Here is an 18,204-nt window from a genome sequence, read left to right on the forward strand (position 1 = left end):
TTTAGTCTGTAATGGGAGTTTTGGTACAAAGGAGACACACCTGGAGGAGAAACAGGTCTGAGGTTAAGCTTTGGTTCATTTATTTTCACATGAATCAACTATGAACTTCCAGCTCCAATAAACTGCCACTATAGTGCTTCAAAATCTGAATATGTTGAAAAGTAGTTTGCGAACAAGCGGAAAAATAGAATCACATAAATAATTGGACAAAATGACTGAAACGTCCGGCTTTCTGTCCCCCCCCCCCCCCCCCCCCCCCCAAAAAAAAAAAAGCGGTCCAAAGAGTGGAGGCGAGGCGCCTGCTTCGGGGCTCCAGGTTACTGTGAAGTCTCTGAGGATCCAGCGCTGCAGCATTCGTCATCCGAACCCCCCGGACCACGTGAGGACCGGGATCCTCTGAGGTCTCACGGTCCACTTCATCCTGGAAACAAATGAGTCCATGATCTCAATAAACAGGCCCAGGCAGGATAAATCATGTCACCCTGGAATAATCTATTTGGCTCATTATGTTAGCCCTCCATTTTGCAAAATGTTTTACTAGAAATAATCTGAACACTTTATGGGACAAATATCAAAATTAAAAAAGTAAAACTATTTCATACAGTTTTAAACAGTATATGATATCTCTGCTTTGTATTTTGTAATGAAAAAACACATCATTTGTAATTTTTCATTCAAAAAACAAAACAACACTCCCTTCCCTTACAGCCACAGTACAGTGCCCTTTGAGCAAGGCACTGCTCTCCGACTGGAGCTGCTCGGCGGTCGGCAGCTCCCGTGTGAACACAGTTGGTACATGCCGACATTTTTATATCGGATCTATCTGAAGAAACAAAACAAAAAAAAAAAGCAAAAATGATAAGTGAAAAAAAAAAAAAGCAGCAGCAACTGCGTGTTTGTGTGTGACGGGGTTGGAGGTCAAAATACACAGGAAGAGGAAAAGGAATGTGAGATGAGTGGAAATAAAACATTAAAAAAATATTTCATTTACTTTTAATAAACTCTATATAAATGGTTCCACGTCAGGGAGTCGTTCTATTATTATTCATATTATGTCATTTTTATTACTACTGGTTTCACTTGTAGTTTCTATAAAGTGTCACTAGAGGGTGCCCTGTACCAACATACACACAATGCTCATTACCTGGAACAAATTTTTCGACCGACTTTAAAACCTAAAGTTGTGTTTAACATCCAAAGTTTGAGTCTCTGCTGAGGTCAAAGGTCACATTTAGTGACATTTACCAAATGTTTATATGTATTATAACCTAACAGGCCCGTTATTTTACTGCTATTTTATTGCTTTTTATTATTCTAATTTATCTTATTGCTTCCTGTATGCTGCTGTAGCGAAAAAAATTTCCCCTTGGGGATTAATAAAGTAACTACCTAACCTAACCTAACCTATTGCTTTGTGTTAACGATGGTGGTGGATGTTAATGTGTCCTTAATAATCACATCTGACTAAAATAAAAGTCCCCCACCCCAACGTGTTAAAATCACAACAATTGAATTAAATGATAAAAATATTTTTTTTTAAATATTTTTAAGAATGTCATCACTTTTTCATATTTTAAGGTGTTTATCGGGCTGTTTTACTGACTAGCATGATAAATCATCGATGGGACGATGAAACAGAATTCTCTTCGAGTTGAATATTGTGATATCCTTGAATTAAGAGAGCAATAACATCCCGCTCGGGCAAAAAACACACGAGTTACGGCCGTGCTGCTGCATCATGTGATATTCATCTCTGCCTGCAGGACGTCCAGACGTGTGTTGCGTTCACTGGCACCTGAGGGGCTGGTAAAACAGAGAAGTGTTGTGTTTGTTTGGCCCTGGGGGCCCATGTTAGTATCATGCTTGTTGTTGTTGTTGTTTTTTCCCTTTTTGTATGTTTTAAGATGAATTTAGACGAATCCAAATTAAAGCAAAAGCATCGCATATGTTTTCATTGATACGAACTGTACTCACATGCTGCGTTCCAGATGTTGTACTTGTGTTCCAGATGTTGCACTTGTATACTAACGCTCACTTTTTTGAGTACATAAGTGCGTTCAAACTGTCTTCTTGTACAGAAACAAGGAACAGGATGACGCAATCAAAACGGCGGGAAAACGCTGAACACGTTCCCCTTTAAAACGGCATCTTGGCTGCTTAGAGGAAGAGGGGGCGGGGCCTACCGACGTAAAGGATTTTCAAATTAAAGGTGTCTGAGGAAGCCGCAGCTGCTCCTGAACGCCACACAGAAGTCTTTCTTTTTTCACTAACTGCTGCTGGGCAGAAGAAAGTCGTTGTGTTTATTGAGTGTGTTAAAGGACACAAAAACACGTTGATTTCTGGGTAAAATAATCAAAGCTGCAGATATTTTGGCGGGTGATGCGTTCACATGCTGCGGTTCTTTCCGGCGACACTTCAAAGATCGGTTAGTGCGTATGTGGGCTTTTTTTTTTTTTCGACCTAATTCTCGTTTTGAGTCGGGCACACCTGAGTGGGAGGAGCTTCCAGTTTCACACACTGGGAAAGCAGAGGTATTGTCATCTCAGAGGTATTGTGCAGGGCGTGGTGAGGTTCGAAACCGTTGGGAGACACATGAGAGACGAGCGTCGAGGTTTTAAAGAGCGTTGAGAGACACCGAAGGAAAACAAGCGACGAAAAACAAACAAACAGGACGAGTCTGAAGGTAAAAAAAAAAAAAAAATGTATCGTGCAGAAACCAAGCAGAGTAATATAACCCAGTTTGAGTTCTAATTAAAAGGAAGATAAATAATAAATCAGTGAGGGGGCACGATATTTAAGAGGAGATAAAAGTGAATTTGCTTAACGAAAACACACACACACACACACACACACACACACACACACACACACACACACACACACACACACACACACACACACCCTGTTTCTCAGGGCTTGCTGTCATCAGTCGCAGCCTGCTGAGGGGATTACGTGTTTCTGGGAGGAATAAAGGCGAGCAGAAACACCTTGAATGAACAGTACAGTTACTGAAAAAGGGAAAAAAACTGTAGTGAATGACTGACTTATGCTGTGTGTTCGGTGTGTGTGTGTGTGTGTGTGTGTGTGTGTGTGTGTGTGTGTGTGTGTGTGTGTGTGTTTGTGTACTTACAGTGTGCAGATCCAGAGGTGGCGCGGAGGAGGATCTCACACGAAGAATTTTAGACGCTAAAAAAAAGTTGATGTTTTGTACGAGTGTCTTGAAACGTGACAATTCAAATATTGTATTTTATTTATTTATTTTTGTTAATTAGACATATTCAACCTACAATTATAGCTGTGAATGTGGAAAACGCTTTTGAAAATAAGCGGGGGGGGGGTGAGGGTGGAGGGGGGGGGGGCGGCGAGGGCGATGATGGAGGGGTGAAGGGAGGGGTGGGGGGACCCTTAACAACGACCCTAGCAACGGAGACGAGCTCTAGTCTGTTTTATTGCTTTCTGGAGATGGTTTCTCAAACTGAAGAAACACTAAACTGCTCAGCTAGCTCCGTCTCATTGTAAGTAAGATATCATGAAAAAAGATATCGATACGTTTTTAAGATTTTATCACCGTGTCGTGTTAAAAGCCAAACCGGTCAAGCTGGCCGCCGCTAGGACTTTAAATACGACTAGCCGTGGCGTTACGGTACGGGTCCCCCCCCCCACCCACCCTCCCCCTCATGTGGAGACTGAATTATATTTGTGTCTTTTCTTTTTTTTTTTAACAGCCCAAACTTGAAATATTTAGTTTGCGGAACGCGTTTGTTTTTAGAAAACACGGAGATAAAGATAGAAAAAAGGAAACGATCCCATCTGAAATGAATTTTTAAAAAAAACACACGGTAGAAACAATATTTTGAGGGTTGTGTGTCAGTGAACGCTCCGCCGTGTTCTCACGACTCGGCGTTAAATTTCCCACCGACGTCCTAAATGCCTCCGACGCAGCGTTTGCCGGGCGCGTAACAGCGGCGGCGAAGCCGTCAAACTACCGTTCACTGACTCCGCCCGGAGAACAAACGAGCAGCTCCACCCGCAGCGGCTGAACGGTTAACGCCTTGCCCGAGGACTCCTCGGCGGCAGGGACACTAAAGCTGCTCATAAACTGACCGTTTTCTTTCTTCCGAGAAACAAAGATGACACAAACTACAAACCGTCGGATGTCGCGTGTCGCCGGTTAGCTGTCGAAACATCTGGAGGATCCTCCACATCTGTTTTGTCCCGATGAAGATCTGCAGAAAAAAAAAAAAAGAGTGAAAAACAGGATTCAACAGTTTTATTCATTTCTAGCTTTTACTTTAATTTATGTCTGAATATTTTAAAGTTTGGGTTTGCCAGGTCGGGAAGAAATACTTTTATGGAGGCCAACATGTCGGTGCTCGAAGGTAGCGCAGGCACGTTTTATTATGATATCAGGTGTGTAGTTTAAACGAGCAAAAAGTAGGATTTTTGTAAAAGGTGAAAATAAAAATAACGCGGTTCCCCCCCACCCAAAGAAAAAAATTGGCACTCTGTGAAAAATGTAAATAAAAACGTGTTGCTGTCATCAAATTCAAAAAGGAGCACATGGTTTTCATAAAACTATGAAAATGTCTCTTTCAACATGTGATATGTTGCTTTTGGTCTATTTCTTAATTAAATTTGGGTTTACGTGATTTGCAAGTCATCACATTTTCACACAGCGTCTCAAATGTTTTGGGGAAACAGGATTGTATTTGCAAAACAAATACAAATACCCTAATCACAAACAATAACAGCATTTACATTATTGTTAATCATTTTCATTTGACAGTTTTACTTTTATTGCTCCACGAGGCGTACATTTTTCTCCATTCGGTTATTTATCATCAGAGATCAACTAAAACTGGGTTTTTGAGGCTGACACCAATATTAGAGTACAAAAAAAAAAAATTCTGATATCGATATATCGTCCGATGTTTCAGGGCACTTATGTAAAATATCCGGCCTTCATAACATCTTTGTCACAAGTTTTAAAGGTGTTTGATGACCAAATTTGAGGGTTCCTTGCAAAAAAAAAAAGGTTAAAACTGGGTAAAACAGTATATATATATTAAAAAAAAATAGTAAACTTCACTGGGAATTTAATAAAAAAAATATATGAATTTGTCATTTTATGAATTATGAAATTATTGCATTTTCTGATTTTTTTTTTAATAAATAATATGGATATAAATATGAATATTTTTTTAAAAAACCAGTTGCTATATTGATGGGTCTATTATACATGTACATACCAGACTGTAAAAATGACATTTGATCCTTGTCGGGGTGCAGCAGCACGTCGTCACGGAACAACGTGACGTTCTCTGAACCCAGACTAACGGACTTTCCGTGAGTTCAGCGGTCACTCATTAAGCGGCCCGGCACGCGTCACCAGGAACAAACCTGCGGCGCTGACGAAGGTCAGCGCGGCCCTGAAGCCGCGGCGCGTCACGCTGCTGTCTGACGTGAACCGGAGCACCATGACGCTGCGGTAGGACAGGACGGGAGGAGGGACGCCGCCGCCGCACAGCACCGCTGGACAGCAACAGGACAGAAATGAATACATGAATACAAAATAATAATAATTAAAAAAAAACTTAAAGAAAGCAAATGAGGGAGAGGAATCGAGGTTCAACGCGTCCTCGCCTATCTCCTCTGTTCCCTCCACGTCTCCCAGGACGGCGAGGGAATCGTACAAACACCCGTCGGACTCCTCCAGGTCGAAATCAGAGAAATCCAGCTGGAAGAAGTGAAAATTCATGAAATCTTCACCAACTGTTACATATGAGGAAGAGTTTCGGGGGGGGGGAGGGGGGGGATGAGTTGCGTGTGTCACCTTGACGACGTGGCCGCGCGGGGCGTGCACCACCCAGCGGAGGACGCAGTCGTTGCCGTAGGATTGTGGGTAATTCAGGCTGCGGACGGCGGTCTGATCGACGACCAGGACGACGGCTCCGCATCCTGGTCGCACGCGCACACACACACACACACACACACACACGCACGCACACACACACACACACACACACACACACACACACACAAGCCACACTGAGCAATAATACTTAGAGAAGACAGACAGTGTGTGTGTGTGTGTGTGCGTGTGTGTGTGTGTGTGTGTGTGTGTGTGTTTATGGTTGTCTTGTACAGCTAATTATGGTGTCACGGGGCCTCCGCCTCGCCCCAACTCGCTGGTTGCTACGACAACCGCAATCAACAGACACAATAAAAGTGTAAAAACTGTGCGTGACCCATGTAAGTAGTTTTATATAGTTTAAAGTTTATCACACTGTAAAAACTGCCCTGAGCATGATGTACACACTGTGTGTGTGTGTGTGTGTGTGTGTGTGTGTGTGTGTTGCGTGTCCCACCGGGATGAGCGCGTCCCCTGACAGCACGGTGCCTGATTACGAAGCCGCTCCCGGCTCCGCTAACGTCAGAGGAGAAGAGAAGCGAGGCATTCTGGGAATTATTTAGAAGCACCGGACCGGGTCGGACGCTTCCGCAGAACACCGCTGTAAAACAGAAAAGGCAACAACAACAACAACAACAACAACAAAAAAGATGGCAAGAGGATAACAAAAAAAATGTCGTTTAACTTTTTTTTAGATTCGGTGAATGGACTCTCAGCATTTGTAGATATTTAAACGTCCGGCTCGGTTGTTTTGGAGTTGAACATTTCGAGAAACAAACCCCCCTTTTGTTTTCCGACGATGTGTAAAATACCCAAAATTGATATAAATCCTTTGCCGGTGCAATAAATATGGAACTGGAGTCTCAAATGTAACGGCTTCATACGGTCAAAATAAAACCTTTCAAATCGCATTTGACCGGTTGAAAGGATAAACTGTTGTTTTTTTTTAAAACACCAAACTATTTCTAAAATCACTATTTTTGACAATATATTTTTCCCTCATTTCACTTATGGAAATAAAGCAAATAGGCGTATATCCTAAAGTGTTGCATTTCCAGAGGTATTTATGCAACTGACAAGTGTCACTCTTGTTTTTTTTACTTCTATTGCTGAAGTCCCCGTATTATAAGTTACATTTTAGGATGAAGACTTGGTTTAAGGTTAGAATAATGTTCAGTTTTGATTGATAATTGTAAAAAAAAAAAAAAAAGAATAACAAACTACTTAAAAAAAAAAAAAAAAAAAATCTTACAAAGTGTTTTTCATCGGAATAATTTAAATGAAACAATTCAGAACAATGAAATAAATCAAAACAGGCAAATAAAAGTACAGGATGCAAATGCAACCAAACAATAAGTACAGAAGCAATATTGTTTTAGAGACAAAACTGCAACAAAGGCGTTTTGATAAAGATTGAAGTTTTAGGCAGTGATTTAAATGATGCCGCTGAGATTTCAGAACAAGGTTAAAAGGTTAAAGTGTGAACGCAAAAGTGGTGATGTGAGACTCACCGACAGGCCCGTGGGTCGCCACGGAAACAGTGAGCCGATCGTAGCGACAGTACGAGTCGTTCTCCAGGTGGAAATGATCAAACTCCAACAGGATGCTAAAACCCGGAGGAACACTGACGCTCCACAAACACAACCTGCGGAGAGACGCACGATCTTTTTTTTTTTTATATTCATACAATTTCCTTCTCCGGATGTTTATTTTTTCATATTTCCGTTTCCAGAAGTTACAAACGTTAAAGGGTGTAAAATGACATATAATATCGTTTTTTTTTTTTTTTATTGTGTTTAAGTCGCAATCACAACTGTCTTCGTCTCTGAAGTGCCACTCACTGGTTGTTGTCATAGCAATCGCCAGGGTGGGTGGGGTTTCTGATTAGCCCCTCGCTGTCAGATGCAGGCCCGTCTCTCGCACTGCAGAGTGCTGGCACACACACACACACACACACACACACACACACACACACACACACACACACACACACACACACACACATATAAACACACATGCACGCGGTATCATACTTCAAAGAAGCATGTGCACATTATGAAATATAGATGAATAAGAGTTGCTGTGATGAGACGGAAAAACAACTCACCGGATGAAGTTGCTCCCTGCTGCTGCTCGGCTGAAGTGAACAACACACGGGGAGGAAAAGAGAATTTAAATGTGAGGAAGAAAAAATATTTTTACCAGTGAATGAATATTTCCTGGTCTAGCTGCGTACAAAACACCTGCGTTAGATGCTGTATGTATTCTACAAATTACTCTTTAAAGCATCATACGGGAAGTTAGTGGCGTTAACTACTCCTTTGTCATTTTATTTTTATGTAAAGATATGGTTTATTAATTTAAAATGTGCATTTTTTTTATTATTATATTATATCAAAAAAAATAATTCTTCTAATTTGAGGTCTTGAAAAATACGTTTTTAAAGATGCAAAACAAGCATATTTACATAAATCCCAGCATGCATTGCTGGAAAGTTAAAACGGTATTTTTTTTTTTAATTTTTTTTTATGTCGCTCCTTCTTTTCATTTTATAAAAAAAAACTGTGCTAATTGTGGTGACAGTTAATTCATGATCCCAGTACACTTAAACAAAACACGCAAAAAATGAGAACTAAATTTAGAAAATGTTAAAAGAAACACAAAGAACAGCCTGATTAAAATATCGGTGTCAAAAAAAAAAAAAAAAGCATATCACAAAAGGGACTTAACTGTAAATACTAATAAAATGTCAATACTAAAGGAAATGTTAAAACAAGATGGAGAAACAGGTTTAAGTTTTTGGTTTTTTTTGTGACACAAACACAACAACAAAAATTCTGGATGTTAAATAAGGAACAGCTTGCCATCCAAACTTCAAAAGTTAATAATATGTCAGCGTTAGTCTGACAGTAAAATGTCCCTCACGAGTCTACAAGTCAACAGTAACCCAACCAACCGACCCGATCCTCAACACGGACATTCAATACTTTACGCGGGTCACCACAGAGTCAAATGCTCAGTGTGTATCAACATGGATTAATTCTCATGTTGTCTCATGCGATCCGGACGTTAATAAATAAGTGTCAAATATTTACATATAACCATAATCTGGGACTCCTGACTGATTATTATAATCGCACGATAAACCTACCATCTCTCAGTTTACTCTTGATCCAGGGCAGCAGCAGCCTGACGTCGGTGAAGATCCCCGGAGATCCTCTGACAGAGGGGGGGAGGCCGTTGTTGTCCCCCCACCTCCGACCGCATCCTTTACCCCAGGAAGTGACGCCCAGCACCACCCAGAGACCGCCTCCCGACCCGGCCGGACATACCAGAGGACCCCCGGAGTCTCCCTGGAGAGAGGACGGAGAGTAACGGGACGAGCAGAGAAACAGCCCAGTGGAATTACAACCGCTGATTCCCATGTTAATAAAGCTCCACTGCTTCCAGGCCGAAGTGGGCTCAAAACGAAGCGTGTATCATTTATTCACATAGCTGAACTCCACCCCAAAACTAGCTGAACAAGCTTCTGTTGTGTGAACAATAACAAATTGACACTCAACACACATTTTCTAGAGAGTCTCTGCTGCGTTTGTGTCCTCTGATCTGTGTGTGTTACACGATGGGCGGAGCTTAACCTCAGCCGCACTGACAACGTTTGCTTTCATGCGTTCTCTCGGACAGATTAAATACTAAATAAATGACCAAAAAAATGCAGAAATCGATTGCCCAAGTAAGTCGACGTGTGAGAAGCACCGCATATTGTTGGAAAAAAAACTCCCGCGAGCTACTCGGAAACGGGTGAACGGGCTCCCGGTAGCTCGCGAGCCACCGGTTGGAGACGCCTGTTTGAGAAAGGTATCGGTCTTTACGCACCTGGCAGGCGTCTCGCCCTCCTCTCTCCGGCCCGGCGCACACGACGGTCATGGCTGGCAGATGCCGGACGAGTCTCTGGCTCAGAATCGAACTTTTGACCGTCTGGAGGACATATTTACATCTGGCCGGCTCCACTAAGTCCAATCGGACCTCTCGTAGTACCGCAGGAAGACTACCCCCTGGAAAACAGCAGAAAACGGTCGAACGGAGGAAAAGATTCAGCCTTCCTTTTTTATTTGTATTTTTTTTTTTTAAGGCGAACGTGAGAAATTGTCGTACTTTCCATCATCCTCCCCCATCCACCCACAACGCAACCGGACAGAGGAGGGATATTCTCATCAGGCAGAGGTAGACATATCGGCTGGACACGAGCTCCTGCGTTGAAAAAAAAACAGGGTGACTTCCACCATTTCATCATGAGACCAAACTATATGAAACGTATCATAAAAAAAAAAAAAAAAAGGGAAACTTGCCCATTTGGATGTGTCGCTGCAGCTCTACCAGAGCGATGTCGTAGTTCATCGGTACACCATGACTGTACTTCTCATGGACCGAGACGGACTTGATGGGGAAGACCTGCTCCTCTTCGTCGTCTGCTTTCAAATCGAACTCTCCCGCCACGACTCTCAGACCACCCAGAAATTCTCTAGACGGGGGAAAAAAAATAAAAAAATAAAATAAAGAAAAACGTTCGGGCTCCCGTCACTCACGTTTGAAATACTCGTATCGACATGTTGCGACGATGCAACGATCTAATACTCTGAGAGGGACGTGAAGCAGTGAGCGGCCGTCATGATCCAGCGGTCGGTCAGGATGGATCCTCCGCAGAAATGAGAGCCTCGGTTCTGCAGGGAAACCTGAACACAAATAACACCGATTTTGAAGTAAATCAAGAGAAACAGCTAAGCAAGCGAGCACTTTTCTGCCAGTTCAGCAAAATCAGGAATAATTACACTTAAATCCGTCATCACCACAACATTATACTACACTATAGTTCCATTCTGATACCCACATTCATTTAAAAAAAAAAAAGTGCAGTTTGTCGCGCTAACAATATGATATTGTGAAGCCAGAACGGCTTGTTGTCACGTTACAGTGCGCACAGTTTATATTTAAGCAATATTACAATACAGTTACGAATAAAATGTGTAAACGAACCGCATTTCATATTATAGAAACGCAGTCGGGAAGAAAAAGGTGCACACAATAAGAAAAAAAATTACAAATACGGAGACAATAAAATAAATAAAAAGAATAAATACACACGCACACAAACTATAAACACAAACGTCCACATTATGACTGTGTGAGTTGATACAACTGCGATGATTCAGCGCGAGGTCCATTACCGTACTTCTTATCACCACGTGATGCACCGCAAACAACAATTACAGAGGAAGTGGTCGGCCTGATAACATCGGGGCAGAACAAGTGAAGAAACTTCCCCAAGTGACGAGATAAAAAAAAAATTTACAAAACAAAAAGTAATTGCAGCAAAAATAAAAACAACTGAAAGAAGCAGACGAACTGACCAGCCATGGGTGTGATCCGTGAGCGGCTTCGGTCCCTCCCACGACCCTCAGAAAGTGAACCGCCGGGCTCGACACCTGAGGGACGCCGCACTTCGGACCTGACGGAGGGGGAGGGAGGAGCAGGATGATTTAAAACAACAACAACAACAACAACAACAAAAACTCTAATAAGTAATTTCATTTCATTTCGGGAAAGGAAATGGCATCCTGTCACTCACTTGTCTGAGCTGCATGGAGGCCGGCGTTCAGCCAGAAACAGAGAGAGAGCAGAGCGGTGACGGTCCTCATCACTCAAAACGCATCGAGAGTGTCTCTTAGTGGGGGACACGGGGGGAAAAAAAAAACACCTTTATGTGCGCGAGGGTGTCCTCGATAACGAGCCTGTAAAGAGTTCAAAAGCGGCAGTGAAACGAAGAGAGTGTTTGTGAGCTCAAGGTCAACCAGTGGAGGTTTTTTTTTTTTATTCCTACCTCAAAGACACAAACAGGGCAGCTGCTGTAAAAACTAAAAAAAAGAAAAAAAAAAACATTCAAAAGGGAGAGAAACAGTCATAAAATGCAGACAAAGATTCGAGGGAGGAGAGCTTGTGACGTACGTGCAGATAAAAGAGAAAAGGAAAAACGTGGAAAATCTGATCAATTTTGGGTTGAAGTTTTGGATTTCTATTTTTTAAACGTCTGAGATGAAAGATTACGTCCAAACAAATGTGTTATTCTCGACAAAGACTTTCACTTGTAATGCTTTTTTTTTTGGTTTTGTTAATGCTCCCATCAAAGAGCCCATTTGTGAAACACTGACATTTGAGGTTAGAGCTTTACGAGATACAGGAAACGGAGCCCTCGCCGCATTCACTTTGTGACGATTAAACCGCTTTGTATCTGTGAAAGGACAACAGCTCGAGTCAGACACAAAAACCAGATCTGACCGCCAACAAATGAAAAGTCGTCTTTACTCACCAGGCAGCAGCTCTCTGTGGCGAGAAGTGTTTTTTTTTATTTTTCGAAAACCCTCTCTACAAATTAATGCCTTCGATCTTTGAGCCGCTCTTCCGAGATACACAAATTTCCAAGAAGTCCGTCCGGCTCCGTCTGGGAAATAAGATAAGCGGCTGCAACATGGTTTTTTTTGTTTTTTTTTTTTTGTGGCAGAAAGTAACAAAATAAGTATAATTTTAAGGCGCTTGCACTTTAATGTTTTTCTCTGGTATGTCATAAAAAAAAAAACAAAGATGAATGGAAGCTTGTAACATTACAGAAAAAGGTAAAAAAAAAAAAAAAAATCAAAACTATTCAAAAGAAATCAAAGCAAATTCTCACATTTTAAAAGGTGGAAATTGTGAAATTGACTCGTGCGGCAATTTTGTGAGTAAAAAAACAAAACATGATTTACTCTTTCGGCTCCGTTTTGGGCTCCACCGACTCCTAGCTGCGAGATATTTGAGTTTCTTCACTCGGAAAAAAAAACCCAAAAAACGTATCTTTGTCCCAGAGTTCAGCTGCTGCATCTGAATGAGAGCGGTGAAGTCTGGAAACCAAAACAACCGGCTGAAAGACGCTCTGAAAGGCTCCGAGAGGGGGGAACTGTGATTGTCTGTGGGCTCGTCGCTATACGAGTGACATCATCTTTCATCGACATTGAATCAAATGACCACAAAAAAACAACAACAACAACAACGATTTAAATATCTGTATTGTAAATCTTCTTGTTATTTTCCCAACTCCACACAGTGGCTTCGCACTCTTGAGCCTCCCCACCACCCCTCCCCTCCCGGTTCCTGTTTATGCAGCCCAGTGGCCCCCGACCCCACCGGGGGTGCCCACGGCTGGATGTGACTCAGCGCTTGGCACGGGTTGCCGGGGCCACAGCTGCCAAGGGCGGCGTGGCTGTTGCCAAGCGTTGCATGAAAATACAGAGTGTTTTTCAGCATCGGGACGAAGGGAATAAAAACCCGTACTTGAGAACGAGGCCATCCCGTCGACAGATCGTTCAGTCGCCTTTTGTCTTTACCTCTCTTCGAGGAACCAGAAGTTTCCTCCATCGCGCGGTGAATTCAGATCGGTGTCGAGAGCAGCTTCCTCCTGAGAATCAGACGGTTTTAAAAGGAAGCCGTTTAATGTGCATTAATTATTTATGTTTAATTGAGAGGCGGTTAGTTTTTAGAGGCTCGTTTCTTTGTTAAAAATTGATTTCTCTGATCTGGAGAGACGCCAACGAGCAGTTAAGAGCCACACAGAGAAGACTGTAAAATAAAAGCTAAAGACAGGCATTGAGACTAATTGTTCCAATAAAACTACTTTTATTTGTTCTCAGCCTGGACTGCGTGTATTTATGGCGTTTTGTTCCAAAACTTAAGCCAAGAATCACTTTTGGATGATACAATCTTTGTTTTCTAAAATGCGGTTGGGACGGCTGTGGTCCTTCACCCGCGAAACACAACCTCTCCGGCGTGAAACAAAATCCAGACCCAATCTCCAGCGTCCCGTTTCCTCAGCAACCGGAGTCAAGCGAGGGCGACAGATCAGACCGTTCATGTTGAACCGGTATTTACGTTACCCGGGCGAGGACCCGCGGCCACGGACGGATCAGTCAGAGTCTTATAGATGACAAAACCGAAAAATCCGCAGAAGTCAAAGATTAAAATGTCCTTTCTTTACTTTCCTCCTTTAGCAGAAATACAACCCGTTTTTTTTATTTTTAGAAAATTTAAACGAGCACGGGGCGAATCCTTCCATTCACGGCGTCGGGTATAATCCCGAACGCCGGCATTAAATCTTAATGGAGCCGTTCAATAGCTTCCACTTTTAATCTGGCTTTTCCCACACACGGCGAGCGAGAGTGGCGGACAGATCCGTCACGCACCGGAGGAAACGGGTCATCGAGCGCCGACGCTTTTTCATTTGGTTTCACCGTCAAATCGCACCGTCGACTCCGGATGATGCCACCGAAAAAACATCAAATCAAAAAATTCTGGATCAGCAGGAGGATTAAACAGTTTATTCCTTCTATTTGGTTTACAAACAAAAAAAAAGGCACCCATTGATGTGTTTTTTTTTTTTTTTTTTTTTTGTTATTATTTGGGGAAGGGTGGATTTGGGGGGGGGGGGGGGGGGGGGGGGGTTCACATTGAATATGACCGGCAAGGACTCCTTTCCCACCTTAAAGTGATCACTGTGGCCGATATTCATCACGCTGCTCGAAGTAGGAGCGAACGAACGAGGACATCTCCTCGTAAAGCACACGTTCTGTTGACCTTTAAAAATACAAAAAAAGAAGACGAAGCAAACACAAAGTTTTGAGCAGTAAAAAGGAAAAAAAAAAATATACAAAATAAAATAAAAACCAGCACTCCTACTTTGATGTAACGTGATCAATACACAGGCCGTCCAATCTAAAACATACAGGAGGAAAGAAACAAATACAAAAATAAAATAAAATAGAGACGGGTAACATTTCTACTTTATGAAAACAGTTCATCAACACAGCTTCGAGCAGGAAAACACATTTTCTTTAATAATTGTAAGAAACGATGTGAAGCCAAGAAAATACAGAGTTATCATGAGCGTTGTAGATGAACCCGGTTAAATGACAGATCTGAATAAAGTCTTCATAAAAAGGGCCCTAAAATAATATTTTTGTCGATCGGCCGTTTTAGTTATTTTACATTGGAGAATTTTGTTGTTCTTACTGGTCAAAGGTCAAAGTTCAGGCCGCTGTCAATCAAATCTGATCAAGCCGCACCCATACAGTCCTGAGAAGCTAAATTAGCATCAGCTATTTTTTTGTTGTTGTTGTTGTTGAAAAATACTATGATATTATTATGTTTAATGCTCCAACTCTAAAATGGGAACAGTTTGACATTTTGGGAAAAATATATTTATTTTTCCAGAAACCCGTTAGCTTAGCTTAGTTTAACATAAAATACTGCAAACGGGAAGCAGCCGGTTTGACAGCACCTATAAAACCATCTCCCAGTTTAATCCATACAGAAAGCCAAATTATAAATTTCCACATTCAGGTTCAGCAATGTGTCGTGGTGAATTATTTATTGGCCAGGCGCTGTCATTTTTCAGTTTTGTCAGCTTTTTTTTAAACATTATTCCTTCAACTTTGATAGTTTAGTCATAAATATTTTACGTAATATTTAAAGATTTTAAACCGCGCTTCCAGGGGCTTTAAATGATTTAAATAACGAATGTGAGCATTTGGGAGTCGATGCTGATGTTAACGGTTTTAATGAACAAACCTCTGCGATTCAGTAGTCCCGAGTTCCCGACATCAAAAGCGAGAACATGAAAAGGACCCACTGATCCGTCTCACATCTCAAAAATCATAAGAACAAGATGAAAGAAAAGCCAGTCGCTTACTTTCTTCCTCAACACACAACACAAAAAGAGCGTGACGACGTCCGTTCAACAACCACAAAAAACCGACAGTCCTCCCCCACAACAAAAACAAGAAAATGTACACGCTTGCTTGATATTAAAAAAAATTACAGGCAATTACAGTATTGTTAGTTTCTGGTTTCGGAGTCAGAGGGGGGAACAAAAAAAAAATCTGGATGTGCAAAGATATCAGGCTGTTATTCTATTACATTCTGTGAAGGAGAAAAGGCGCATTTACAAACACATTATAGTATAATGACGAGCGACTTGCAGTGAAACTGAGCTCCGACGGTAAAATATCCACACGATGTCGTCAGCATAAAAATACATCTGCTTTTTTTTTTTTTTAAATTTTTTAATATATTTGGAAGTCTACCTGAATAGAACTGTACATGAAATAATTAGAAAAACATAGATCCGGTTTGCTCTCTTTTCACATTGTCGACGAAAGGTTCAGGCACGATTCAGGTTTGTTTTTTTTTGTTATTTATTTATTTTTTTATTCTTCCGCTTATCACGCATGTAAAAACGGCTAGTGCCGAGGGGGAAAAACAAAAACAAAACAAAGAAATAAATCACATTCGTTAATGACTCCGGGACAAAACACGTCTGCGCGGTCGAAGACACTCAAGCATGCAAGCACAACCGCGGTCGCAGTAACAGAGAAGCCAGAATATGACGACACAAAAAAAAAAAGTGCACAGGTGAACCTCGGTCATGTTAATATAAGACTTGATATGGCGTTGAGGGTTAAACTCCTATAAAAACTCACGAGGAATTCGATCTAAGAAAACGTCGGTGTGAAGCTCTGTAACAAGCCTTGAAATCGTGTCGTGGATGGTGACGGGTTTTTTTTCTTTTCGTCGCGATACAAAAATACAAGACGGGACGATCCGGGAGCACGGAGGCGAGAAAAATCTAACCTGTATTTACAGAAGCGGCACGGGCGGCGGAGGAACCGATGACGCGACTGACGACGACCCGCACGAGTTATTCGCGGAGAGGAAAAACGAGACGGTTAGCTACAGTTGATGCTACCTGAAACTTTAGCGTACGAGCACCATCGCCTACGTTTAACCATCGATTTACAGAACTGGAAAAAAAATAAATAAAATGCGGTTAATTTCCAAGCGTACTGCGGAAAAAAAAGAAAAGGAAAAAGAAAGTGACGTTATTTCTCCTCTCAACTCCAAACGTCTCGTCCTCAAACTGAGCTACGAGTCGGGCTAGCTAAGAGGTACTTTGGCGAATAACGACGACGACGACAAAAAAAAAAAAAGAAGAAGCTTCAAGACTTTTCGGACGTGACGAAAAAAAGGAACCTGCAGAAGCTTGATTTTTGCGAGAATCTGCTGACGCGACAATAAATCCAAGAGTTTGTAGGCACTGGGTTAAAGCCGTCGTTTTACAATCTACGTTGCGCTTGGTTGGAATTGGGTGGGTGAGGTGGTGGGGGTGGAGTGGAGGGGGTAAAAAAAACAACAACCAAGCTCTACAGAACAAAACGCTGCTTTCCGATTACACACTCTTAAATGAATACCATAAAACTGACGAGTGCAAGGGATTAAACAAAAACAAAAACAAAACAAACAAAAAAACCCAAAAGGAAACGAAATGGAGTGACAGCAGAGAATTTACAACTGCAGTTGTAAACACACTTTAGACCAACAGGGAACAAAGCCTTGGACCAGGTTAAAAAATAAACACAAAAAAACAAGCCAAGAACTTTTCCAGTTGTTGTTGTTGTTGTTGTTGTTGTTTTTCTAGTCAGACGAGCAGAAAGAAACGAAAGCGGAGCGAAGTTTTTTTTTGGAGCGAAGTGCTCCAGAACGAGGCTTCGAGATAAATCCACGATGTCCCGGTGGGGTTTTGATGAGATGGGGTCGGAGAGAGATCCCAGGTGACTCCCAGGCTCGTCTTGCGTTAAAAAAAAAAACCAACAACAACAAAAAAACAAAAAAACAAAAACAAAAAAAACAAACCACGGCGCCGAAGTCAAACAGCTTTTAAGGGCTTCCGAGTTCAGCCGCCGCTCCTCGTCCACGGCCAAGCAGGTTTTTCTTCGTTTCTTCGCCCCTCCGCGACCACCGCCACCCGCCGTGACTCCGCCCCCCCCCCGCCGACCCCGCCTCATTATCTCATGGTGGAGGAAGCCCTGAAGTACGACAGGAATTTGAAGCAGAGGCTCACCACGAAGTACCAGATGTTTCGCGCCATCTGGGAGCGGGCGATGAAGACGCGCCAGATGAGCACCACCAGGACGGTGTTGAAGGTGTAGCGGATGTTCCTCAGCCTGGAGGAGCGAGAGGAGGAGAAAAAAAATGTAGTTCAATGTGTAAAAAAAAACAACAACAAAAAAAACAATCAAAATCCCAGCATGCTCTGCTTCCTCACAACCTTCGTGAGTGCTCTTTCCCTTTTAATTACTCGTTTCAAATATTCCCACGAGAGGATTACCGTTTCAAATATCATGCACTAGAAATAATAATAATAATAATAATAA

The 18,204-nt window shown here is 42.0% G+C and overlaps 2 protein-coding genes across 4 annotated transcripts in view; both read right to left on the bottom strand.

The window, feature by feature from the left end:
- Positions 1–190: 190 nt before the first annotated feature.
- LOC138205993 (ovochymase-2) lies at positions 191–11,824 on the bottom strand. Its single transcript, XM_069162403.1, has 17 exons — positions 11,790–11,824; positions 11,538–11,700; positions 11,320–11,417; positions 10,547–10,644; positions 10,261–10,433; positions 10,067–10,162; positions 9,788–9,966; positions 9,063–9,264; positions 8,019–8,048; positions 7,753–7,843; positions 7,423–7,556; positions 6,369–6,512; positions 5,834–5,958; positions 5,401–5,737; positions 4,149–4,226; positions 3,131–3,186; positions 191–421 (listed from the first exon to the last, which is right to left on the bottom strand). Exons 2-17 carry the CDS (start codon positions 11,605–11,607, stop codon positions 191–193), a joined length of 2,142 nt encoding a protein of 713 aa, XP_069018504.1. The 5' UTR covers positions 11,608–11,700; positions 11,790–11,824.
- Positions 11,825–14,802: 2,978 nt separating this feature from the next.
- Positions 14,803–18,204, bottom strand: part of far1 (fatty acyl CoA reductase 1) — a 23,421-nt gene continuing 20,019 nt past the window's right edge. For all 3 annotated transcript variants that reach the window (XM_069162628.1, XM_069162626.1, XM_069162627.1), the window contains exon 13: positions 14,803–17,994. In XM_069162628.1, the coding sequence (XP_069018729.1) occupies positions 17,835–17,994 (160 nt within the window). In that variant the 3' untranslated portion in view covers positions 14,803–17,834. The remainder of the gene's footprint in view (positions 17,995–18,204) is intronic.

This window comes from Embiotoca jacksoni, unplaced genomic scaffold (genome assembly GCF_022577435.1).
Source record: "Embiotoca jacksoni isolate LCO1_2020_lvr unplaced genomic scaffold, fEmbJac1.0.p SCAF_3, whole genome shotgun sequence".
In the NCBI taxonomy this organism is placed as follows: Eukaryota; Metazoa; Chordata; class Actinopteri; family Embiotocidae; genus Embiotoca; species Embiotoca jacksoni.

What these genes read in the sequence shown, in the direction of transcription:
- LOC138205993 (XM_069162403.1), bottom strand. Translation starts at nt 11,607, where the DNA reads ATGAGGACCGTCACCGCTCTGCTCTCTCTCTGTTTCTGGCTGAACGCC. An exon ending in GGCGACCCACGGGCCTGTCG is followed by an intron (nt 6,513 to 7,422) that starts GTGAGTCTCACA and finishes TCTGTTTTACAG; the next exon opens with CGGTGTTCTGCGGAAGCGTC. An exon ending in GACCTTCGTCAGCGCCGCAG is followed by an intron (nt 4,227 to 5,400) that starts GTTTGTTCCTGG and finishes TTTTTTCTGCAG; the next exon opens with ATCTTCATCGGGACAAAACA.